The sequence below is a fragment of the Mauremys mutica genome, chromosome 20 (assembly GCF_020497125.1).
Source record: "Mauremys mutica isolate MM-2020 ecotype Southern chromosome 20, ASM2049712v1, whole genome shotgun sequence".
NCBI classification, from domain to species: Eukaryota; Metazoa; Chordata; order Testudines; family Geoemydidae; genus Mauremys; species Mauremys mutica.
The window spans coordinates 25,372,092-25,396,305 of NC_059091.1; the positions used below are offsets into that span (position 1 = coordinate 25,372,092).

Genomic DNA, 24,214 nt, shown 5'->3' on the forward strand with positions numbered 1-24,214 from the left:
GGGGCGGGGCCAGAGAAATACAGGGTTTCGGGCACAGACAGTGCAGCCCCCGGATACTCAGCACCCTCCCTCTCCCATCCCTGATCTCTTTGACTCAGATGAGGAGGAGGAGGAAGAGGAGGAGAGCGACGACGAGATGCAGCAGGAGATTTCCCTCAACTCCAATGACTCCACCAGCCTGACAGCCGAGCCCCTGGAACCCCCCTCCAAGCTCTCACGGACGGACTCCAGGGGGATCTTTGTGCAGGCTCTGCCTTCCAGCTAGAGGCCAGAGCGACGCCTGCGTGGCCTGGAGTCAGAACCGCCCAGCCAGAGCCGAGTCCTGTGTCCAGTTCCTCCCGGCTGCTGCCTAGCGATAAAGCTGAGCTATTCCTTGTCTCCGAGTGGTATGCAAAGCGCTTTCATTTCCGCCCCCGGCCCCGCTGAGCCCGGGCTCGCCCCCTCCCCAGCGCGGGTGCTCTGCGGGCTGCGGAAGGCTTGTGCAGGGAGAGGGCCCCGTTAGGGGGGAGGCGAAGCAAGATGCCATTTCACACCACTACACCCCTCGCCCCCGCTCCGGCCCCCCGGGCTGGGTGGCTCCTGCAGGGCTGCTGTCCTGCCGTGTGGGGGAGCAGCTCCCTCCCCAGCCGGGCACAGGGCTGCTGGCCTCCAGCTTCGCTGCTTTTTACTTTCCCGAGATGCAGCTTCTGCCCTTTCCCAGGTATGGCAGAGAGCATCATGGGACTTCTGAACAGGAGGCAAGTGCCTGTCTCCACCCCTCACCTGCCAGCCCCTCCTAGCTGTCAGAGCCGCGGTCCAGCGGGACGATTCACTTGGACTCACCCAGGCAGCGATTGAACCAGCCCCCCTGTCCACACGGGCCCAGGCTGTCCGGCAAGCTCCTTGCACAGCCAGTCTGGCTCCCAGCTTCCCCCCGCCAGGGAAGGTACGGCAAGCCAGTGCCAGTGGGTGGGGCTGCGGCTCCGCGAGAGCAGGTGTAGCGTCCTTTAGAGAGCTGCACAATCAAAGGGCCGCGTCCCCTCGCTTTTAGTGGCTAAGGGACTCGTGCAGGGCAGCCCCCAGTGGGGCTTGTGGGGGCTGGCCATGCTAGCCCCTGGCACACCTCACAGGTCATTTATAATGACTCCCATTGGCAAGGGCACAGGGGCCAGCTCTGTGTCATCAGCGCGCTCAGCCGCCCCGGGGAAGGCTCCGGGGCCCAGCCCCTTCGCTCCCTGTACGGCTCAGCGCTGCCCTCTCCCACCTGCCAGCTGGCCGGCCTGCACGGGGCTGAAACCTGGAGTTCCGCGTCAGCTCCTGCTCGCCATGCAGGGGACGTGCGGCAGAACCCACGTGCCTTAGGGAATATGCATTTGTTGTGCCATACGCTTCAGCTGCCGGAGCAGCCCCGGCCGGGAGGCTCCTTAGAGAACAGGCTGGGGTGGGGGAGACGGACGGGGGCTGAGCGGATATTTCTCCTCTCAGCCGCAATGCGGGATTACGGCACAGAACCCGTGGAACTGGCAAAGCCACGGCCAGAAAACCAGCGGCGTCTCTTAGTGGGCGAGAGCAGGAGCCGTGGCAAAGCTGCCCTGGCAGTGATCTGAGTCTGTCGCAGCCCCCTGGGGAGTTACGTCCCCCCCTCCCTGCACAATCCCTCGCGGCTTCGTTCTTCCCCTCCCGCACATCACGCTGCCGCTTGGTCCTGCTGGTTCCAGGAAGGGGGGTGAGGAATCTCCGGCCCCCCCGGCCTATTTCATTCCTGGTCTTGGGTCTCTTCTCTCGCTCGTGTATTTTCTCCCCTCTCGGGGTTGGGAGCTCAGCCCTCGACATTCCCATCCTCACACAGAAGCTGTTCTCCCAGCGGCTCTGCTTAAACCCTCCCTAGTCGACCCAGTGAGCTTTGCCTGCTCGTGCTAACGGCTGTCGCAGATCCAGGCTCTGTCTGGGGCTCCTGCTCCTGGTGTTGTCCCAGCCGGCAGGCAGGCCCTGGGGGAACAGGAGACTCCAGAGAGCAGAGCTGTTTCACGGGCAGTTCTTCGCTCCCAGAGCCTCTGGCTACGTGCGTTCGTTCCGGGACGGCAGCTTCGGCTGCAGTGCAGCCCTGTCTGCCCTCTGCCCACGGTCCTGGCTCTTTAGATCAGCCCCCGAAGGGGCTGGGTCTCTGCTTCGCGCTCCAGCGGCCACGAGACCCAGAGACCTTCTCCCCTGGCCCTCCCCACAGGGATCCCCAGGCTCCTGGCCTGCATGTGCCAGGCAGGGCAGAGTGCTGGCCGGCCCCAGGGAGGGGGCTACTCAGCCATATGGCACGCAGCCTCCCGGCTCTGCCCCGTATGCAGGCTGGGTTATGGGCCCCGCTTGCCCCTGCTGCTGGCGCTGCCTGGCTGGCAGCTGGCGCATCGCAGCTCCCTACGCTTGGCCAGTGCCCCCAGTGAGACATACCGGGGGCCTCTTAGCATCTCCTCCACAGCACCCCCTTGCGCACCGTCCCGGAAGGACGCTCTGCTCTTCGGTCAGGCAGCCGGCCCGGCCTTTCCTAGTCCCCTTTCTGCTGGGACAGCCCTGGGCTAGCAGGCCGAGGGGCAGCCCGCCGTGCTGACAGCAAGCCCCGGGGCAGCTGGAGCACTGATCTCCGCTCAGGCTGTAGGAGCAGTGCAGTAAAGAAGGGAGGGTTCTGAGCAGCATTGCGGGACCGGGGGGCAGGTTAGAATGTCCAAACCCCCACACTGGGGGCTTCCTGGCAATCATGTTCAGCCCCTGACAGCTCCCCCCAAGATGGTCAGATGACCTCTGACCTCAGGCGGCTGGAGGGGCCGAATAAAAGCCCGTTCCCTGCTCTGGAGTCCTGCTGCGGGGTGAGAGCTCAGCTGCTCTCGGCCGGGGATTCCCGCAGCCCCAGCCCCCGTGGGCAGGGCTCAGCCCGGCAGCCCACAGCTCCTGCTGCTCCCCTTCTTCATTCCCACCGTGGCGCCGCTAAGCTCCCTCCGGGCCAGGGCATTGCTACCCTGGGGTCCTGGAGAGCTGTGGCCGGCTGGGGCCCCCCCCCGCCAGCCCCCGCCCCAGCACTGCCCCAGCCGGCAGGGCAAAGGGTGAGTGAATCCGGACAGGGCATCCGGTCAGGCTGGAGTGAGGCATGGGCAGGGTGCAGCCCCCCAGCAATCGGCAGCGTTTCTCCAGCGGGCAGGGGGCTTCGGCTGCTGGGGAGGATACAACCCGGCCCTCGCTTTCCACCAGCCAGGCAGCGGGAGGGGCCGTGTTCTGAGGAACGCTGCCCTACACCCCCACCCCAGGCCCCTCTCACCCTGCTCCCAGGAGTCCAACCCTCCTGAGATTGCACGGCCCAGAGTGCCCCCGGCTGCACCGCTCGGAGCACAGGCCAGGCCTGGCTAGCGGAGTGCAGCTGGCTTTGTATTTCACCGACTCTGATTCTCTGCCCTCGTCCCCGCCCCAGGGCCAGGCTCTGGGCTCCCCTGCGGGGCTGGTGGCTCCTTTCGCCCATGTAACAGGAGCCCACTCCTCGTGCAAGTGCAATTCCAGCTGGGTGCTGCTCAGGCTCTTCCATAGGAGTCGCCACCTCCCAAGGACCCGCCCTGGGGGCCCAAGCAGACCCAGCCCCTTCCCTGCCTGCTGGAGCTGCTGAGTGTGCTCGATGGCTCCAAGGCAAGGCCCTGCCCACATGCCAACACCCCCCCCCCCCCCCCATAGGTTGAACCCCCAGCAGGTGATTTGCTGAGAACTGCCCCAGGCTGTAGCGCCCAGGGCAAGGCCCATTCACGCCCCTAGTGGAGAGACTCAGGAGAGCTGCAGTCATTGCCCATTGCCCCGGCCACCAGCCCAGCCTCATGCAGCTGCCAGCCAGTTTCCATTGTTGCACGGTTCCAGGCCGCCCCCACCGCGTCTCACAGCAAAGGGTCCTTGCTTGGCAAACACCTTGTTGCTGCTTATCTGTGTCTTCGACAGCTTCCCCCTCAGCTAGCAAAGTGCCCCCGTTTCCCATTGCAAACCCTGCAAGAGGGGACTCGACCCTCCCACTGTGAAAACAGCTGATGTCACCCCGGAGCTCTCACGCCCACCTGGGACCCTGACGGCCACGTGCCAGAGCTCGGAGCCCCTGAGAGCTTGGGGCCAGCGAGAACGTATCGGGGCTAGAGAAACACACACTAGCTCTGGCATCCCCGGTCCAGCACAGGGAAGGCGGCAGCGGCCACCAAAACCGTCAAGAACTAGGTAGCTTCACTGTTAGCTTCCAGCCGAGGCGTTAGGACAATACGAGGGTAGCTGCTCCCACCCCCTACGACCCTCCTCTGCACTTGAGCTCCCCCCCGGCTTTGGTTTAGGAACATTCAAGTCCTGTCCTGTTGCCATTCAGACTTGTGGCATGACCCCCCCTCGCCCCCCCCCAAAAGCTACCTGCACTTCCCGCCCCCCCCCGAGCAGGATGGTCAGACACGATCTTGCCTTTCTTTTGAGTTGCTGCCTTATAAAAATACCCTCTGCCCAACCCATGAGCGATGCTCTCCATCAGGGGGTGGGTCTGGGATCTTGCTTAGCCCCCGGTGCTGCTCTGAGAGAACACAGCAAAACGCTCCCTGGCGTCCCTCCTCTCCGCTAGTAACCAAGAGCCCAGCAGTCAGGCTCGGCCACTCTCCGCGCGCCAGAAACCAAGCTCGACTCTACCGGTTTGTAACTGAACATTAGATATTCTAGTTTTAAAGAGGAAAAGAAATCTGTGCTTTTGTATGTAATGACTAATCCTTACTCTATAAACCACTTCAATATTGTGAGATTGGTGAAGCTATAAATTACTTGATATTTTTGGGTTTTTTCAACCATCATGGCCTTATTTGTTCACTTTTTCCAGTGGTTTAAACCTGTGAGATAGATGTTTATTGCAAAAATCTACATATTGTATAAAATATATATTTTGTGTCAATCTTCTGTGCAGCAGCAGCAGCTGTGGGCTGCGCTGCAGCCTTCACGTGGAGTGTGAAGAGCTTTTGTAGGTGTCCGGCCCAGGAGATGGGCAGTGCCTGTGATGGGATGACGTAGACGTGTGTAGTCTAGAGTGCAAACGCTGTTTTCTACCTTTTGTAGTTCTTTCTTAAGAGAAATAAATTCAGCCGTGTTCTTTGCCTCCGGCGCCACTTGGTTATTGGCAGCGGGAGCCGTTTGCCCGGGAAGGCTTCTCGCTAATCCCTGAGAGCACAGCCCAGTCACGTGGTGCTCAGCACACCTGGCCGGCAGCTCCGCTCCAGGCTGCGGTGGGGCTGGGAAGTGACCCCTGAGCTGCGCGGCACACGCACTCCATGCAGGCACCCTCCCCCGCGCCCGCAGCAGAAAGCGACGCAAGCCCAAGTCTTGGAAATTAAAACGTTTATTACAGGGAAACCAAAGCCCATTTGAGGAGAAACTAAATGATTAACAGTGGGGCTGGGGACTGTGGAATGATCCACCAAGTGTGCGGGCGGGGGAGAGGTGTGTTATCTGGACAAAGGAAAAACCTCCTCCACTGGAAAAAGTGCCTTAAACACTGAATGACACTTAAATAGACAGTGAACAGAACCAGGCAGTCTGGCCCCCTGGAGGGCGGGGGATTTGTTCGGCCACAGGATCACGCTATGCCCGGGGGAAGCTGGAATGCTGCTCCCTCACCCCCTCAACACCACCTGAACAGTCCCGGGAGAGGGGCTGCGCGGGTCCTTCTCCCCAGGGCCAGGCGTGCTGCTGACGGCTTCGGCAGCACGCGGCCGGAGCAGTATTCGAAGAATTCACCATCTCCAATAAGCAGGGAGACGGTTAAAGTGGTGTCCCGAGCCGGAGGAAGAGGCTGCCCCATCGCCAGAAAGGGAGGACCCCGCCCGAGCAGCAAGTGCCAGGGCACGTTACTGCGACGTCACCGCAGCTCACGGTGACGGGGGTCAGGTCCCCTCCCACAGCATCCCGCTAGCCCGACTGAGCACGGGCACCACAGGAAACGCCGCCGGCAGGCAGAGCAGCCTGTAGCCGTTGGCAGAGGCAAGAGACTCGTGGTCCAACCCCAGAGGAGACGCTGGGCTGGGCCCTGGGCCGACAGGCATCCCCCTCCCCTAGGGATACTCCTACTTACAGCCACTTGCAGCAAAAAGCACGAGTTACTCTAATTAAAACAAGGATGAAGAGAAATGAAAACCCAACGAAACTCAACCAGGAGGAGGTAGTTAAATCCGACGTACAGTACGGCAGGAACCAACCCGGGCTCGCCTCCGCGTCACAAGACGATCCAGGTGTAGCGCTCGTTGTCTGCTAGCACCTTCAAGGAGCAGCCTAGAGATGGAAGAGCAGGTGGGTTTAAGGAGCTGCTCCTCCGTGGCCATTTCCCCACTCCCAAGGCTGGGCGGATGGTGGGGGGGGGTCGCACCCGGGGCTGCGTTGGGGGTGGGGGAAGGATCCAAGTCTCTCCACTACAAAGTAAGGTGGCAGGATCCGCGCAGGGCCTGGGCCAGGAGTCAGCGTGGCTACAAGCCACCGTGCAGCAAGGGCTCAAGCCAGGGGCCCGCTCAGTGCAGATGGTCCTGCTGGGGGTTCGCGATTCAAGCCCAGCATGGCATGCCTGCCATGCCCGCCCCCATCCCCCGGCACGGCTCTGCCTGGCTCGGCTGCCAGCCAGGCGCGGAATCCCGTCCGCTGGCCTGCCCGTGCTCAGCTGCGGAGTCAGGAGATGCGGGGCACAGGAGAGATGGGACAGGGTCCTGCACCCAGAGGGTGGGGACCAAGCCCCAGAACAGCGTGGGCAGCTGCCCCGGCTTCCCCCCGTTCCCATTAGAGCTCCGGCTATGGGATCAGCTGGGTCCAGGCTGGGAGGGGTTTGGTCGGACACCATCTGCACCAGGACTGCTGGGCGTTTGGCTGCTGCGTCTAACCCATCTGCCCAGGCTTAGCCATGGGCCGGCTGCAGGAATCCCGGGGACGAGGGTCTCGGCTGCGTGATCCCAGCGGCCCCTCCTGGCCTTCACCCATACACAGGGATCGAGGAGCACGGGGGGGGAGTTTAACCGGGGGCCACGCAGGAAGAGCTGTGACTGGGCAGTTAGCCTCCCCCGTCTGTACCTCCTGGGGTAGCTCGAGATTAGAGGGCAGAGAGGGATGCCCCACACATGGAGTCTGGGGCAGGACGCGGCCTAGCAGAAAGTAACTGTCCCGCAACACGCCAGGGAGCTTAGAGGCCCCCCCGCTGGGCTCTGGAGGGGACCCCGCCCTTGGCAGCACAGCCCAGACACGCTTCGCCTCCCCTGGGCTGGAACGGGGAGCAGCTTCCCCGAGATCCAGCCTCCAGCAGCACAGCGCACGGCTCGCCCAGGCCCCCGGCGGCCGCAGCGCCACGTTCCTGCTGGGGGGGGGCGCAGAGCACAGGCCTGGAGCCAAGCGAAGGGTTCAGGGCTCCATGGCCTCCCAGGCAGGCTGGGAGCGTAGCAGGTGAGCGGACTGGGGGAGCCGCGTGCGGAAGGGGATCTGAAGCAGGCAGCCAGCCGTGCTGCGTCACCCTGCCCAGCCCCTCTCACTCACACAGGCCTGGCTAGGAGACCCCGGAGGGGAAGCTGGGCAGCTCCTTCCTCCAGGGCTCAGCGCCCGGCTGTACCTTTATGAAGTGCCTCGTTCGTCATTCTGTTGACGTATCGCCCGCTGCTCTCCGGCACCAGCCACTTCATCACCATGTCCACGCAGCTCTTCCGGTAGGAGCTCCAGACGCTGCCGCTGCGGACGGGACAGCACCGTGAGTGGGCAGAGCAGGGGCCCGTCCTGGGGCGAGGCCCCCACCTGGGATTTCCCAGAGGCAACGCCCTGGGCGGTTTGTATTAGTGCTGTCAAAGGCAAGCGCCAGGCGGTTCTGGGGCTGGTCAGATCCCCGGACGCCCCACAGCCCCAGGCTCGGAGGCCAACGGCGGCAGGGCCCTCCGGACGCAGACGCCCCAGCTCAGGGGAGGTGGAAGGGAGGGAGCTGGGTTCCCAGTGGAGAACGCTGGCAGGCAGGGCCACTTTGGTTCGGAAAAGGGAGGTTTGAACTGGGATGGCAACAGGCTCAGCGAAGGGCTCGAGTCTAACCAGCAAAGGTCTGACGGCGCCAGGATCTGGGACTCGGCCCCAAGCCCAGCTCTCTGGAGCGAGCGTCTTTCCCCAGCTCACCCCAGCAGGCACTGGCCATGGCCACGCACCTGGTCTGCCCCTTGACTTCTGTGAGGTCTCCCACGCTGACGGTGACGAAGGTGCCGGTGTTCAGATTCCAGGCCACTTTCAAGCTGGTGTGATAGGTCTTTGGTCTGGAGGGGAGGCACAGGACACACACCGGCCTGGGCAGGTTAGAATAGGGGTCGGCTAGAAATTAACCATTTCCTCCCCAAACCCCATGGCACACAAGCCCCACGGTCAATCTGGGCAGTTACCCGGACCCCTGGAGCCCCTAGGGACGGAGGTTGGGTGGAGGGGTTCTGGCAAGGGGGTCGCCCTGTTGCTGCTGGAATTCCTCCCAGACACCCCCCCTCCCCACACACACTCCTCCGGCATCTGCTCCCCGTGACCTCCCTTCACACCAGTTCCTGCCCCTTCTGTGGGGACTGGGTCCCCTAAAAGCAGCCGCCGAGGGGCTGGAGAGACGTCGCGGGGGGAGTGCGGCAGCAGCTGAACTCACCTAAGCTGGCCCTCTTCATCAGGAGACGGGAAAGCCAAGAGCAATAATCCAATATTGATTATCACTTGGTTGGTTTCTGGACACACCTAGAGGGAGGGGATTGGACAGTTGACTCGGGGAGATTACAGAGCCTGGCAGAGATCACAGCAGAGCACCGCTGGGCCGAGCGGAAGGAAGGTGGCCTGGTTGTATTTAGCCCTGGATGGTACCTCCAGAGCCCAGGGTTCTCTGTTAAGCCGCACACCAAGCACAGCCGCAGCCCGGGCAGCTGATGTGCACAAAAGACACCTGCCCACAGGAACTGCAGAGTCAAGACAGTAGAAACGGGGGCGAGAGCTGAAGCAGCAGCACCAAAGGGAGGGGCCTGACCCCTCCTCTCCCTCCCCCTCAGATTAGGTTAGTCAGGAGCTCCAACAGCCACCCCCAGAGCACTCAGCTGCCAGGTGCTGCAGCAGGAAGTGAGATCTCCACCCCCCCCAAAGAGGCAAGGTGACAATCACTCCCCTCTGACCCCCCCAGCCCAGTGCAGCAGCCAGGGGAAATGCAGAGGCTGACACCTGTTCCTTCTCTGGGTTCCTGGCCAGACCATCTCTCCCTCCCCACCCGGTTCCCCAAGGAGCCCCCCCAACTGCCACGTACAGACAGGACCCGAGAAGGATACAGCTCCCAGGCATGCGATGCGGAGCGCCCAGGGCGTGGAGCCCACTGGCCACACCCTGTCACAGAGGAGGGCTACTGCAATCGGTTTCATTTCAGCAGCAGCACTACGGCTTCTGCCAGTTCCTTGCTCCAGTACGTAGCAGCCAACAGAGAAGTTTGTTGACCCTGCTGGAGGAGCGGCCGGCAGAGCCACTGGGGTTACTCCCAGCCCAGGCAGGGTGCTGCGGCTCTCAGGTCACGCAGCCGGTGGCTCGCCTGGCTCCGCGGGGGAAGGGACGCTCCCGCGCACTCACCTCTAAGATGACGATGTCGTAGTCGCTGAAGGAGCAGAACTGCCTGGACCAGGAGGCGTCGTTCCGGATCACCTCATTAATGACGTATTCAAAATCCAGAGTCAGCTGCTCCACAGTCAGGTACTGGCCCTGCAATGGGAGCGGAGAACCCAGACGCCTCAGCAGCTGTTTTCTCCCTAGTCCTAAGGGCCGGTCACTTTAGTTCCCACCCTCAGCCCAGCTGTGCTAAGCGGGTCCTGGCTAGTTAGAAGCTTTATGTGTGAGCCAGGGAACTCACTCCTCACAGTCCAGTCCCACCCCACGATGGGACTCCGCAGAAAGGGCCCTTTTCTCACCCCACAGCTCTGCACTGACACACACAGACACAGGCTGCTCCAAGTTTCTAGCTATGTAAGACCAACCCGGCTCCGAGGGCACACGCTAGAGTCGACTCAGCTCACCCATCACCAGAACTGTGAACCAAGTTTAACTGCGGGCTGGAGCTCTGCCCCCATGCACGAGCCCATTACCTCCTTCAGGGCCGGCAGCCAGGTTACAGGGAGTCGCTGGGACTCCAGAGAGCTGGGTGTGATTCCCAGCCTGGCCAGACTCCCTGTGTGACCGGGTGGGCGTCACCTCTTGTGCCCTCTATCCGGGCTGTAAGCGCGTCAGGGAGGAGCTCCCAAGGGGTGTTTGTTCAGCGCTTGGTGCTCTAAGCCCATCGCAGCTGGAGCCAGTAGGCCCCATACCAAGTCCATCAGCACCGAGACAGGCAGGACGGGGGCACCTCTCTGGCTGGCAGAATCTGTTACAACCAACGGTGGACAGAAACCTCGGCCACGAAGCCTCCCAGTGCTGAACTCAGCAGCCCTCCTCAGAACAGACCTGCTCCTGAGCAATCCCCCACCGAGTGCTGCTCATCATTTTACAGGGGTGATCGGGAACAGCCCCCCCATGCTGCAGACGGGGAACACGACTCGCCCAGTCACCCAGCAGCAGAGTCAAGAATGGAAGCTGGGTCTCCTGAGTCCCAGGCCAGTGCTCTGCCCACTACAGCAGTGGTTCTCAACCAGGGGGTCCAGAGGGCCGGTCGAGCAGGGCCAGCGTCAGACTCACTGGGGCCCAGGGCAGAAAGCTGAAGCCTGAGGCCCTGAGCCCCCCAACCTGGGGCTGAAGCCGAAGCCTGAGCAGCTTAGCTGCATGGGGCTCCCTGTGGCAACTGCCCTGTTTGCTTCCCCCTAACGCTGGCCCTGGCTTGGATATGCAGAAAAGCAGGTGGGCCGTGGAGGCCTCCGAAAGAAAATGGTTGCGAACCCCTGCGCTAGAGCACACTGCCTCTCCTTCACACTCCCCTCTCCCAGCAGATCCCTGGGGAACCTCCCCTCTCCCAGGGAGGGATCTGCCTCCAGCCCACGCAGAAAGGGAACAATCAGAATTCTTGTGACTGTAGAAAGCGTTGGTGAACTCAGCGAGGTTCGGCTGCCTCTCTGGGGAAGGCTGCCTGGAGGTCGGGCAGCGTGGTCAGTTTGCGCCTCAGGGTGTTACTCACAGCTGCCAGGTTCGGAATTGACACCTTAAAATGCAGCACTTGGTTCCGGACAAAGCACTGCATGCTGGGACTTGTAGTCTCCATGGAGACTACATCTCTGGAACAGCAGAGGCTGATGAAAGCTTTAGAAAGGACCCCCACTTCTGTCTGCAAGTCTCTCACCCACCATTGTTACGCCTGACACCTAAGCTGACAGCACTAGGTCAGACACTTCTCCCTTTGCCTCGTGCATCACGTGGCCAAATCCTCCATTTCCAGCAACGCGGCAAGATCAAATGCATTCAGCGGTAACAGAACATGGCTGCCAACCCCCCGAAACCGGCCGGGCGATCCAGGGGCAGCTGCGGGAGCATCAGCTCATTATTTGAAACTGACTAATTTCAAGCTGAGAGTGTCCCTTAAAGTCCACCCCGCCACGACAGGGCCAGAGCCCGAGGCCACGCCTGACCTGGAATATGGCTCTCTCCTTCAGCGGCTTGAGGTTTCGCCCTCTCAGGTCAGTTACGACAAACGGCAGCGAGATCTTGTCATCCTCGTACTCTGAAAGGGAAGGCGGCGTGAGGCAGAGGCCACGTGGCTGGCGAAGGGCCTGGGCTTGCAATCCCAAGGAACCAGAAAAGGGATCTGCAAAGTCGCCTCCCGTGGAAGAGGCTTGGGAAGTGAGATGGCTGCTACGGCAGCAGGAACAAACCACTGGCCTCAGCCCCCTGCTCTAGTGCGATATAGTCCAGAGAGAGGCTCTTCCTGCTCAGACCCGCTCCACGTGCATTTCCGGGCCAGCTTTGGTGACCAGAGCTCTTGCTCCCATCAGCCCTAGAGTCAACCCAGCTCTGGGGGAACGAGCCAGATGCTACGACTCCTGTATTGCAAGTAGGCTCTGGGGCCTGGCTTTTTGTTGTGGGGTTCTGGCCCAGGCCTGGGGCTCCTAGGTGCTACCGTGGCACAAATAAAACCTGCCTCCAGTTACACCTGGGCAATGCAATCAAAGGCACCAGGCTGGGCCAGTGGTTGGGGGGGAGCGGAGATGGGGCAGTGAAAGAACCTAATTACAAAAAGCTGGACCCGCCGCAGTGAACTGGCACCTTCCCAAGAGGCACAAGGGCAATTAACGAAGGCGTCCGTCCTTCAGTCACCATTCGCTGGGACAGGACCATTTAGGCAAGTCAGGGAAGATTCTGGCAATTCAGCTGGTCGATGTGCTGCGGAGACCAGGGTGGAACTCTGGTCTCTCAGAGCCTCATTAACCAGCCTCCTGCTCGCTGCGCCAGGGAAGAGACCAAGTGCCAGAGCACATCTGTGCCAGCTGGTGCGGGAGGGACAGGACCAGAACTGCTCTGGCAGCCTGGGGCCAGGCGTGTGCTGTACCAAGGAGCTGGGGGGCGGGGGGGACCTTTCGGCACTGTGCAGAGACTGGCTGCTCAGGGCACACCTACACTGCAGCTGGCAGGGAGCTTCCAAACGTGGCTCAAGCTGGAGCTCCGGCTCCCCCAGCCCAGGCGTCAGAGCCTGAGACGTGCCCCGAGGCTGCTATGGAGAGATCTCCCCAAGGGAGGGGACAGGGGCCCCTTCTGAGCACTACAGAACCAGGAACTAGCGAGGGGGGTGTCTCAAGCCCACAGCACCGGAGGGATGGTGGAGAAGAGAAGTCCCATGAATGCAGAGCGGGCACAGCTGTGCCCTGCAGGGACCCCATACAGGGGCAAGGGGCAGTTGAGTCTCCATAGCCTATTCAGTCCTCAGCCGCTCCACTGAGGCTTCCAGCAAAATGGCCTCGTAGCACTGGGGGGTGGAGGGATTGGGGTGGGGTGGGGGTTAGCAGCATGGAGGCCTGACTGCTGGGAACCAGAGGGAGACCCAAACTCACCGCGCGGGCCGGACACTCTCAGTTACAATGCACGCAAGTCCAATTATGAGCAGACTGAGGGGTGAAAGGACCCGGGCTCCAGCCGAAAACCCCTTGAGTTCCCAGTCGGCTCAGCCCTACGCGCAATCCCAGCCCCTGGGCGAGTCGGTCTCTGCACCGAGAAGCAGATTGGCCTCCCTAAGCCTGCTTACCGTCCTCCGGCTCCGCCAGGTCGCTGGGCTCCAGGCCATAGCGCAGCTTGGTGTAGTTGACGTAGCCGGGCTCGGCCGGCTGGCTCTCCAGCTCCGCTCCGGCAAGGGGAGAATCTTTTGGGGGCTGATCCCCTTCTGGAGTTCGGTCTCCCCTGGGAGACGAGAGGCCATGATGCAGGCAGCAGTAACTCCCGGAGGGCCCCGAGCACGGCCTTGCCTCCCACGCTGCATCAGCAGGGGGGCCCTGGGACAGGGATCTGTGTGGGCCGGCTTCCTGGGCAGGCCGGCACTCAAACCGGCCGCCACCCACCTCCTCCTCTTCCGCTGCGGCTGGGCCTTTAGCCTCCTTGGCCCGCCGGAAGATATCGGCCACAAACTCTTTCGCCTTGGCCACGGCTGGCGACAGCTCCATGGGTCTGACGGGGCTTTCTGGGTCCTGGGAAGTGCTGCAGGCGGACGATGGCGCGGCAGCCATTCGGCAAGGGCAGCCATCTCTTTCCATCCGCTCCTCCGCACCCGCTGGGCACCGCGTGGCACCTGCAGCATCACAAGCCCCGGCGTGGGGCGACTGGGGCTGGTTCCGTCTGTCGTAGAGGATTTGGCAGAAGTTGCTGTCCTCTAAACCAGAGAGAGGTGAGGAAGGGGTTAAAGAGGCCATGGCTACACAGAGAACAGTTTCCATGGAGACATCCCTCAGCATCTTCCACTGGCTAAGTGGGAGCAGCAAGGTCTAGTGGATAGAGCACCGAGTGTCCGAAAACCAGAGTGATGGGCACGGCATACAAACCATTCCCCCCGGGCTCTGCCACTGCCGTGCTGTGACTCAGCCTCTCTGCGCCTCAGGTCCCTGCACTCAGCTGTAACACGTGCCCTCTTCTGTCAGACGCTGGCAGATACTCGGATGAAGAGTATTCGAACTCTGCCTCCGTTTAGACAGTCAGGACCCGGGGTCAGCAGTACCACCCGGCTCCTGGCAACGCTTTCCCATCAGTGCATCTGACAGTGCTTCGCAAGCTTTAATGGATTTCCCCTGCTAACCCCCGGGGAGGCAGGGCAGGGGGGACCAAGGCAAGAGGTCACACACGGAGTCTGAACTCAGGGCTCCCAAGCCCTAGGCACATCATTTCAGAGTTTGGCTGAGATTCGGAGAGCCATCGAAGGGGGTCGGCTGCCCACTTCCCATTGGTTTTAAGGAGAAATGAACACGCAAAGCCTTAGTTCGCAAAACAGCTGCCCGCTCCCTGAGGCCGGCTCTCTGGGATCTGACGGTGCTTTGCAGACATTAAAGAACTGAGCCTCCAAAGCTCCTGCACAAAGGAGGCAGGTCCCGGCCGCAGAAACATGCACACAAATGTGGAGTGACTCGCCCCAGGTCACACAGTGAGCCAGTGGCGGAGGCAGGAGCACAGCTGGGAACAGAACCCAGGAGTCTCAACTCCCAGCCTCCTGCTCTGGACTCTCCAATACGCTTGTCGATACACCAGGATTTCCCTAGAATAACACAACTCAATCTCTAATATACCCCCCACAAACCCCCCCGCCCTGCCCGTGGGGTGTGGGTTTCACCCCTTGGCCATTTCCCAGCAAGTTTCTCTGTAAAATGAGACATTACACACATCGGGCTGCTCTCCTGGAGGAGGCCAGGACGGCTTTCCAGTACTCGCTAACATGGGTCAAGTTTACCTCTTCCAATGTCTAAAACGCTGGGAAACCAGCACGTCACGTGCTTCCAACCGCCCGTAGGTGAGTGAGAAAGAGACTTAATGTCCCTGCATCACATTCTCCCCTTTGAGACCCTTCCCCTACGTGCCTTACATGCCTCCCACCTCACCCACCAAATCTCTGCTCCACTGTCAACTTCTCTCACCCAAACATAGACTCCTAGAGCTGGAAGGGACCTCGAGAGGAATCTAGTCCAGTCCCCTGCACTCATGGCAGGACTGAGTATTAGACCAGGGGTTGGCAGCCTTTCAGAAGTGCTGGGCCGAGTCTTCATTGATTCACTCCAATTGAAGGTTTCACGTACCAGTCATACATTGTAATGTTTTAGAAGGTCTCTTTCTATGAGCTTATAATATAGAACTAAACTCGTGTTGTATGTAAAGTAAATAAGGTTTTTAAAATGTTTAAGAAGCTTCATTTAAAATTAAATTAAAATGCAGAGCCCCTCGGACTGGTGGCCAGGACCCAGGCAGTGTGAGTGCCACTGAAAATCAGCTCGCGTGCCGCCTTCGGCACGTGTGCCATAGGTTGCCTATCCCTGTATTAGACCATCCCTGACAGGGGTTTGTCTAACCGGCTCTTAAAAACCTCCAATGCTGGAGATTCCACATCTCAGCATGTCCTTCCACGCTGCCCTTAGGTATGGGACACCCACCCTGAGCCAAGCCGTGAGGGCCCCATAAGGCTCCCAGGAACAGCACATGCTCCCATTGTGCCAGGCTGCGAGATCTGGACAACATACCTGTGCATTGCTACAGCAGCTTGCAATCAAGGATCTCAAAGCACTTTACCATCACATATTAACCCTCGCAATCCCAGAGGGTAGACAGAGTGGATAATCACTAGCTCTAACTTTTCATCAGCAGATCTCAAAGCACTTCTCAATCCTTCTAATCGGTGATAAAAAGTGATTCTTTTTAAAAATTGCATTTACTGAAAACAGCTCATTTAAATTAAATACATTTTCTTTTTAAAAATACACCTAAGATTAAATTTGAAATGACAATCACCCATGTTAAAACCTAATCTCACTATAATCTACTCAAATTACTTAAATAAATTAAAATATGCTGTGTCGATGAGCTCTCCTCAAATTTGAATGAGTTGGATTATACACAGCAGTGGTTTTCAACCTTTTTCATTTGTGGACCACTAAGAAGTTTCAAATGGAGGTGCGGACCCCTTTGGAAATCTTAGGCTGCCTGTGGACCACAGGTTGAAAACCACCGATATACAGAATCGGGGGAAAACCAACTCTCTTTTGAGGTCAACCCAAGCTTTCTAAATATGTCAATTTCCTGTCCTGCACTAGGGGTACGTATTATTTTCAGTCACTACAATGGGGCGAATGCTAGTAGGTACATATTTCTCAGATGTACGTTCCTTACAAAGGAAGTTGGTATCATCCTTCCCATTTTACAGATGGGAAAATTAAGGCAGGGGACAAGGAAGTGACTTGCCCAAGGTCAACCAGCAGGTCAGTGGTAGAACCAGGAGTAGAACCCGGGTCTCCTGGGTCCCAGTCCAATACCCTAGCCACCAGACCACACTGTCTACTACCGGATATCAAACTCAAAGGACCATGAGGGCCACATGAGGACTAGTACATTGGCCCGAGGGCTGCCCCCCGCCCCATCCCTTCAATGAGGCTCCGCCCCTGCCCCACCCCTATTCCAACCCCTTCCCCAACGTCCCCACCCCTGCCCCGCCTCTTCTCCGTCTCCCTCCTGGAAAGCGCTAAGGACTGCCAAACAGCTGTTTGGCGGCAAGAAGCACCTGGAGGTAGGCGGAGGAGTGGGGACGTGGCACGCTGGGGGGAGGGGGGTGGCAGAGGAGGGGAGCTAGGCGGCTGCAGGACGTAACTCTGGGGTGTGTGTGGCGGGGAAGCGCAGCACATGCGGGGAGCTTGGCAGGCCGCAGCAAATAACTTTGCGGGCTGCGTGTTTGAAACCCCTGGTCTACTACGTATAAACAGAGGCTCAGTCCCCCCCCCCGCCCCCCCACTTCCTCTGCTGGTTTTCTTACATTGCAAGCTCTTTGGGGCAGGGACATCGGATGGTGCAGCACCTGGCGCAACAGCCCACCGGGCCCTACCGCAATAGAAAGCAGCCATAAGACCCCCCTTCCCTCCCTCGAGGTTAGTGCTTGAGACCAAGCTGGAAATCCAAACCCCGACAAGGCCGAGGGGGTTGCCTTGTTCTTAGGTGGTTCAGCAGTGGGGGAATGAGAACCTGAGGTCTGATGTATCTTGAACCCACCTGAGGCCCTACCTTAGCCTGGGAAGCTGGGCCTGCCAGCTCTCCCGTGCATCACTTACTCATCTCTTGCAAGATACCCGACCTCCCACTGACCCCTGGTCCCTCCCTCTGAGCAGCGGTTTCACAGCACTGCACTCCTTCTGAAGCCAGGGAGTTTCCAACCCCTGGCCAAGCCACAGGCCTGGGGGTTGCTGAAAGCACCACACTTAGTAGCTGCGATGCTCAAGCCGGTTCCAAGAGAAGGATGGCAATGAAGTTCTCTGGCCTGTGTTATACAGGAGCTCAGACTCGATGAGCTAATGGTCCCTTCAAATCCAAGATGAGGGAGAGAAGATACCCTGGCTAGACGGACTAAACTGAGCAGCCATTCTCACACATCCAAAGCCTCGCCGCTGACCTTGCTGAAACACCCAGCGAGGCCCGGAATTCCCAACACGGCGTCTTCCCAGGAAGAAATCCACGCACGTTAGCGCCCTCTAGTTCCAGCTGCCCCAGAGAGGCGCGGGTCTTACCTGCAGTGTGTACGGAAACAGCACATGCTACGAGAGAGTAGCTGGTGTTCAGCAGCACCACCTGGTCCTTCTTGAGCTGGAAGGCTGGCTGGAATGTGGGGAAAGGATAGACCACCTGGTACTTTGTGTGCAGCATGAAGCCGTGCTGCAGGCAGTGGGCGTTTGGGTCCCCTGAGAACACACAAGGAGAGGGACAAGTGAGACCATCCCTGCCCAAAAGACGAGAACAGCTGGGGGTCAGACAAGCAGTCAGTCCCAGAGTCACCCACACTGAACGCGCCTAGCACCTGGCAGGGTAAGAACACTAAACGAATCCCACCGGGAGTCCGATTACATTACCCTCATTGTGCGGACCTATGAGGAAACTGAGGCACGGAGGATGAAAGCTTGTCCAAAGATCATGCAGCAAGTCAGTGGAAGAGCTGGCAAGAGGACCCAGGAGTCCCAACTGTCCACTAAACGAATCAGGAAACCTCACTCTGTCCCGTCACCAAGTCTATCACCCCACCTTCACCAAACCTCCGAGCGTCACGGCTTGCCTCATCCGACCCCCGTTAGGAAGATGCACATCAGCTTTCCCGGTGAGCATATTCTCTACAGCTAGGGAACCGTCCCCCTGGCTCACCTGGATGTGCGAGGGCCATATCCCTGCAGCTGGGACAGTACATGAGTGGGGGCATGGCCACCGTGCTGATGTAAATATCCCGATGGTTTTCATCACTCATCATCATCATGTTCATCAGCAGGCCGTTTGCAGAGCGTGTGCTGCCAGGGAGACAGGAGACACCTTTGGTCACTTTCAGAGAAGTTCAGGGATTCAAACCCTCATCTCCCTCTTTTAAACCCACATCTTCCATCCGTGGTCTCTGTCCTAGCTTGCAAATCAGGCCTTTTAGCCAGTCATTAAATGGGAGAGGGGGCAATGAGATTCTCTCCTCAAAGGGTTTAATCAAAACTGGAGCCGCTACTAAATTAAACTGTTGTAAAAGAAAAATAAGAGCCTCGGGGCTAAGAGGCAGGACTGAACTGCTCTCGGATCTTTACGAACATGTTTCACGTGCAGTGACATTACACTGAGAGCTCCCAGCCCCACTCCCAGTTACTGCTTGGGTGATTAAAATGTCACCATTGACTTTGATTGCAAGCTTTCTGGTGCAGGGACAGTCTTTTGGTTCAGTTTGTGCAGCGCCCAGCACAATGAGGTCCTGGCCCATGACTAGGGGTTTGAGGCACTATCGTATCACAAACTAATACAATGCAGAGGAAAAAGCAAAAACAAACACGTCTTTGCCAAAACTAAGTATTTATAGTAATTAAAAACAGATGGAGAACAAAACAGATTTTTTTTTCAAAACATGAACAAAGAAACAAGGGATGTCAAACGATTTCAACTGATAAGGGGCCTTATCTGGAACCCTGCTGCAGCCTCTTTCGACAGGAGTTTGTATTCTGCTAACCAGCCACAGTAGATGCACCCACCAGCCTCTCTCATTTGCCAGGTCAGGGCATTTGGCTCTTCCAACCTTAGATTCAGCTCAGCAGGAGGTGGGAGTGTAACTGAGCCATAGCTCTCCCTCAATATCCCAAAGCACTGCTTCCCCACTCCTGACAGCCTCAGACACGCCATCTCCTAGGGCTGGGGTGAGCTGACAGCGTGTGCCCGCATGCAGGGGGAGGCTGAAGCAAAGGCTTGGCCTGCGCTGACCTGGCTGCACCCAATCTGTGGATAGGACGAAGACGTCAGTTTCCAAGGCTGTCAGTCCTATACTTGTGTGTTAAGTGAAGTATTTATAACTATTTTAAAGAGGCAGGAGTGTATCACCCAGAAACCTCAGGGAGGAGGCTGGCAGCAGCAATGAAGAATTTGCTATGGGTCCCTCAGTCTTTAACCTTTTATGGGAGGATGTGAAGTTGGGAGTGCAGGAGGGAACTCAAATTCTGGCCAATTCACTCCCTCATCCCTCAAGACAAGACTCATTCAATGGAACTCACTTGAAGCCAAAGACGATGACCTTGGAGGAGTCACTGGGCCATTCGCACACAGTCAGGTAAAGGTCACTGTAGATTTCTTCATCTTGAAACAAGCGAACCTGTCGCACCTATGGGCACAACAGAGCAAATCAGATTGAAACCTGATGTGAGAAAACAGATGACCAAGCAGTGGGATCTGGAATCAGAACCGCCACCAGACAACTGTAGGGCCTGACGAAGTGGGTATTCGCCCACAAAAGCTTATGCTCCAATACTTCTGTTAGTCCATAAGGTGCCACAGGACTCTGTCACTTTTCATAGGGCCTAAGTTACTTGGGAAGGTCTTTTAAGAGGCTTAGCCCTGGTCTACACTATGAAGTTAGGTCGAATTTAGCTGCATTAGGTCAATTTTATAAGCAATGTGTCTATACAACCAACACGGTTCTGTCAACCTACACAACTGACTGTATAAAACCGTTTTCTAAAGATCGACTTCTATAAAATCAACCTAATTTCATAGTGTAGACATTGCCTGATCTCGGCTAAGGGTGTCTCTGAAAGATGTTTGGTTTGGCACAGAGAAGATAGGTGACTTTACATTTTGGATGCCCCTTTCACTCAGAAGGGTCTCAAAATGCTTCATCGTTACAAACTGATTCCATACAAGAATCACTGCATACAGCTGCCTCTGGGGTGAAGCACGACAGTAGTTTGACAGTGCACAGCAACACTGCACTAGCATTTAGCACAGGAAGAACTGAAACCGTGGGGGACATTTAGGGAGGCAAAATGTGATGAGCTGATTAGGGATCTGAGGACAGCAGCTCCTCAACTCTAGCAAAATGCACCCGATCGAGATGTCAGTTTTATGCCTTGTTTAAAAGGTGATGCCTCTTGCACCGTAGTACCTCCTACAACCGGACTGGGCAACAGTGGTCAGCACAGCACCCTCTAGTCTCATACAGGGGCAATGACTCAAAGGAAAGAGAGTCCCCTACTGAATCCCCAATCCCCCTTCTGGGTTTTCCCGTGAAGTCTCCCTTCCAAGCACTGGCCACACCTAACCCTGTTTAACATTAGATCCCTCTGGATCACAGCCCAAAGGGGGAATATCTGCAGGAAGTGGGTCTTCATTCCCACGCTCAGTTGCTTCAGGAGCCATCCCTCCCCCAGGGCCAGACTGGGGGCATCATACGTACCAGCTTCAGCTTGCTGTGCACGTTGAATTCCCACCAATAGAGGTGGTAGATGTAGAAGGAGAAGTCGTCGTCGCCGCTGTTGCTGGTATATGACAAGACGTACCTCCCGCACTTGGAGAAGCCGAGGAAGATGTGTCTGGAAGATAAGCACAGGACCATAGCTCAGCCCAGAGCACTCACATGCATTCACATCCCCATCTCACCAAACTTGCTGGGCATGGAAACTCCCCATGAGTTTGTCTGCCCCCCACCTCTCCCCCATGGAAGTCAAGCTGAGAATGATGGATGGCCCTGCCAACCTGCCAAAGAGAAATGCCACATCTTACCCTGCACACAAGAAATCTTCGTCAACAATATTCTTCAGGGAAACGCACACCCTTGGGGGCAGCTTGCGGAAGAGGCGTGGAGAAAGCTGCCCGCTGATCTGGAAAGAAGGGAAGTGTCAGAGGCTCGGGGGTACATCCAACAAGAAGCGGGCTCAAGACATCCCAAAACGTGTCCTGAATTTCTACCCGTAGATGCCTTCTGCTTGCGACCCCAGTGTGAGGAAGGAGCTGAGCTAGACAAGGGCTATGTGAGCAGATATCGCAGTCGGGGTGTTTATTTCTGGTAATGGTCACCGTGTTAGTTGCTGCCCTTGGGCTCTCCTGACAAGTCACCATCACAGCCCCCAGGGCTGGGACTTTTGGGGCAATGGCTGCACGGAGCAACCTCGCTGCAGGGTCAGGGCAGCAGAACAGAGGCTGACACAGAAAACTAAGTGCCAAGACTCCTAGGTGAGTGGGGTCTAATGCACTGGGGGTGGGGAGAGATGTCGGGAGCCAGGACTCCGGGGTTCTATCCCCAGCTCTCTGCTCAAATCATTTCACCCACTTCTGTAGAAACTGCCCTTTCTTTCAGAGCCTCTTACTGCCCCCGAGACCCCTCCCCTCTCCCACAATCACACCCCAGTCCCAATCAGTCAGACCCCCCTTCCCTGTGCAACTGCCCCTCGGAGCCCCCATCACCCTCCCCTCAATGAGCTCCCTGTGGGAAGCCCCCCCTCCCCTGCAAAGCAGCCCCCTCTCAGTGAGCTCCCCCCCTCCACCCGAACTCCCTCACAGGAGCCTCTCCTCCCCCCTCGTCCCTTTCAGGGCTCCCCATCAATGAGCCCCCCCACAACCTTCCCTCACAGGACCGCACCCCAGTCCTCAATTAATCCCTCTGCCCCCGCCCTGCCCCCCCCGGTCCCTCCCCACAGAGCCCCCTGCCAATGAGCCACCCCACCCCCAATGCCCCCCAGACCCCTCCGCCCCGCCCCCACATCCCTCCCCACAGAGCCCCCCGCCAGTGAGTGCCCCGCCCCCAATGCCCCCCACGGAGCCGCCCGCCCCACCCCCCACATCCCTCCCCACAGAGCCCCCCGGCAGTGAACATCCCGCCCCCAATGCCCCCCAGACCCCTCCGCCACGCCCCCACCTCCCTCCCCCCCGAGCCCCCCCGGGTGTGAGTGCCCCACCCCCAATTTCCCCCACAGAGCCCCCCGCCCCGCCCCCCACATCCCTCCCCACAGAGCCCCCCCGGCAGTGAGTGCCCCGCCCCAAATGCCCCCACAAACCCCTCGCCCCCGCCACCACATCTCTCCCCACACAGCGCCCCGCCAGTGAGCGGCCCGCCCCCAATGCCCCCCAGACCCCTCCGCCCCGCCCCCACATCCCTCCCCACAGTGCCCCCCCCGGCAGTGAACATCCCGCCCCCAATGCCCCCCCCACCCCCTCCTCCCGCCCCCCACAGAGCCCCCCCCGGCAGTGAGTGGCCCCGCCCCCAATGCCCCCAGACCCCTCCGCCCCGCCCCCACATCCCTCCCCACAGAGCCCCCCCCGGCAGTGAACATCCCGCCCCCAATGCCCCCACAAACCCCTCCCCCCGCCCCCCACAGAGCCCCCCCCGGCAGTGAGTGGCCCCGCCCCCAATGCCCCCAGACCCCTCCGCCCCGCCCCCACATCCCTCCCCACGAGCCCCCCCCGGCAGTGAAGCCCCCGCCCCCAATGCCCCCACTAACCCCTCCCCCCGCCCCCCACAGCCCCCCCCGGCAGTGAGTGGCCCCGCCCCCACTGCCCCCAGACCCCTCCGCCCCGCCCCCACCTCCCTCCCCACAGAGCCCCCCGCCAGTGAGCGGCCCGCCCCCAATGCCCCCCACAGAGCCCCCCCGCCCCGCCTCACCTTGACCCGGTCGAGCTGCCGCACCACGTGCTCCCGGCGGCCCCGCACCCCCCCGGAGGAGGATCCGCCCCCCGCTCCAGCCGGGCCCCGCTTTCCCCCCGGGCCGCCCCGCTCCGATTTCGAGCTGGGCGCCATTTTCCCCCCGGCCCCCTCAGCTTCCGGAACGGCCCGGCCCGCCACCGCCTCCTGCGCCCGGGCCCGCCCACGCTGCTTTTCCATTGGCCAGCCCCGGAGCCCGCCGGGATTTAAGATCTCTCCGCGATTCTCATTCGTCAGATGGACTGTCAATCATAGGCGTCCCGCCCCTTCAGGGCAAGCGCACCAATCAGAATTCGTCCCCGCGCCCCGCCCCGTCAGTCCGCGTTGTCCGGTTGGTGGCTAACTCCTGTCAGTTTCTATCTCGTTTGGTTGCTATGGAGAAAAGCTATGAGCTAGGCCCCGCCTCCCGGGCTGGCAGGCGGCGAGACCACGGGCCCTTGGGCGCAGGGGGGTCTCCAGAGCGGGGCGTCTAAGCGGTGCCTGAGAAGTACCGGGTGCTGGGCCGTCGTCATGGCAACAGGGTCTATGTGGCCTCAAGGTGCCTGAGGCCCAGGCATCCCGCGGCGGTGACAGCCCAGCCCTGGCACGAGAGACGTTGTAGCGCCCGGTGGGGCCACAGCCAACCACATGGCGCCCAGTGGGGCCACAGCCAACCACATGGCGCCCAGTGCGGCCACAGCCAACAACGTGGCGCCCGGTGCGGCCACAGCCAACAACGTGGCGCCCGGTGGGGCCACAGCCAACCACATGGCGCCCAGTGCGGCCACAGCCAACAGCCTCGCACCCGGTGGGGCCACAGCCAACAACGTGGCGCCCGGTGCGGCCACAGCCAACAACGTGGCGCCCGGTGGGGCCACAGCCAACAACGTGGCGCCCGGTGGGGCCACAGCCAACCACGTGGCGCCCATTGGGGCACCAGCCAACAACGTGGCGCCCGGTGCGGCCACAGCCAACAACGTGGCGCCCATTGGGGCACCAGCCAACCACATGGCGCCCGGTGAGGCCACAGCCAACAACGTGGCGCCCATTGGGGCACCAGCCAACCACCTGGCGCCCAGTGGGGCCACAGCCAACCACATGGCGCCCGGTGGGGCCACAGCCAACAACGTGGCGCCCATTGGGGCACCAGCCAAC

At 59.6% G+C, this 24,214-nt stretch overlaps 2 protein-coding genes across 8 annotated transcripts in view; one reads left to right on the top strand and one right to left on the bottom strand.

Moving 5' to 3' along the window:
• LOC123353879 (MHC class II regulatory factor RFX1-like) overlaps nt 1-378 on the top strand; it is a 46,584-nt gene extending 46,206 nt beyond the window's left edge. For all 6 annotated transcript variants that reach the window (XM_044995323.1, XM_044995324.1, XM_044995328.1 and 3 more), the window contains one exon: nt 99-378. In XM_044995323.1, the coding sequence (XP_044851258.1) occupies nt 99-265 (167 nt within the window). In that variant the 3' untranslated portion in view covers nt 266-378. The remainder of the gene's footprint in view (nt 1-98) is intronic.
• Nucleotides 379-5,335: 4,957 nt separating this feature from the next.
• LOC123353880 (DDB1- and CUL4-associated factor 15-like) lies at nt 5,336-23,176 on the bottom strand. 2 transcript variants are annotated; one of them, XM_044995331.1, is made up of 13 exons: nt 23,042-23,176; nt 21,166-21,263; nt 20,840-20,975; nt 19,662-19,768; nt 18,295-18,434; nt 17,670-17,840; nt 13,178-13,795; nt 11,571-11,662; nt 9,595-9,723; nt 8,642-8,727; nt 8,169-8,273; nt 7,595-7,710; nt 5,336-6,282 (listed from the first exon to the last, which is right to left on the bottom strand). In XM_044995331.1, exons 1-13 carry the CDS (start codon nt 23,174-23,176, stop codon nt 6,227-6,229), a joined length of 1,989 nt encoding a protein of 662 aa, XP_044851266.1. In that variant the 3' UTR covers nt 5,336-6,226. The 2 variants fall into 2 exon arrangements, with proteins under 2 accessions (XP_044851266.1, XP_044851265.1); XM_044995330.1 differs by having other exon boundaries at nt 8,169-8,303.
• Nucleotides 23,177-24,214: the final 1,038 nt, after the last annotated feature.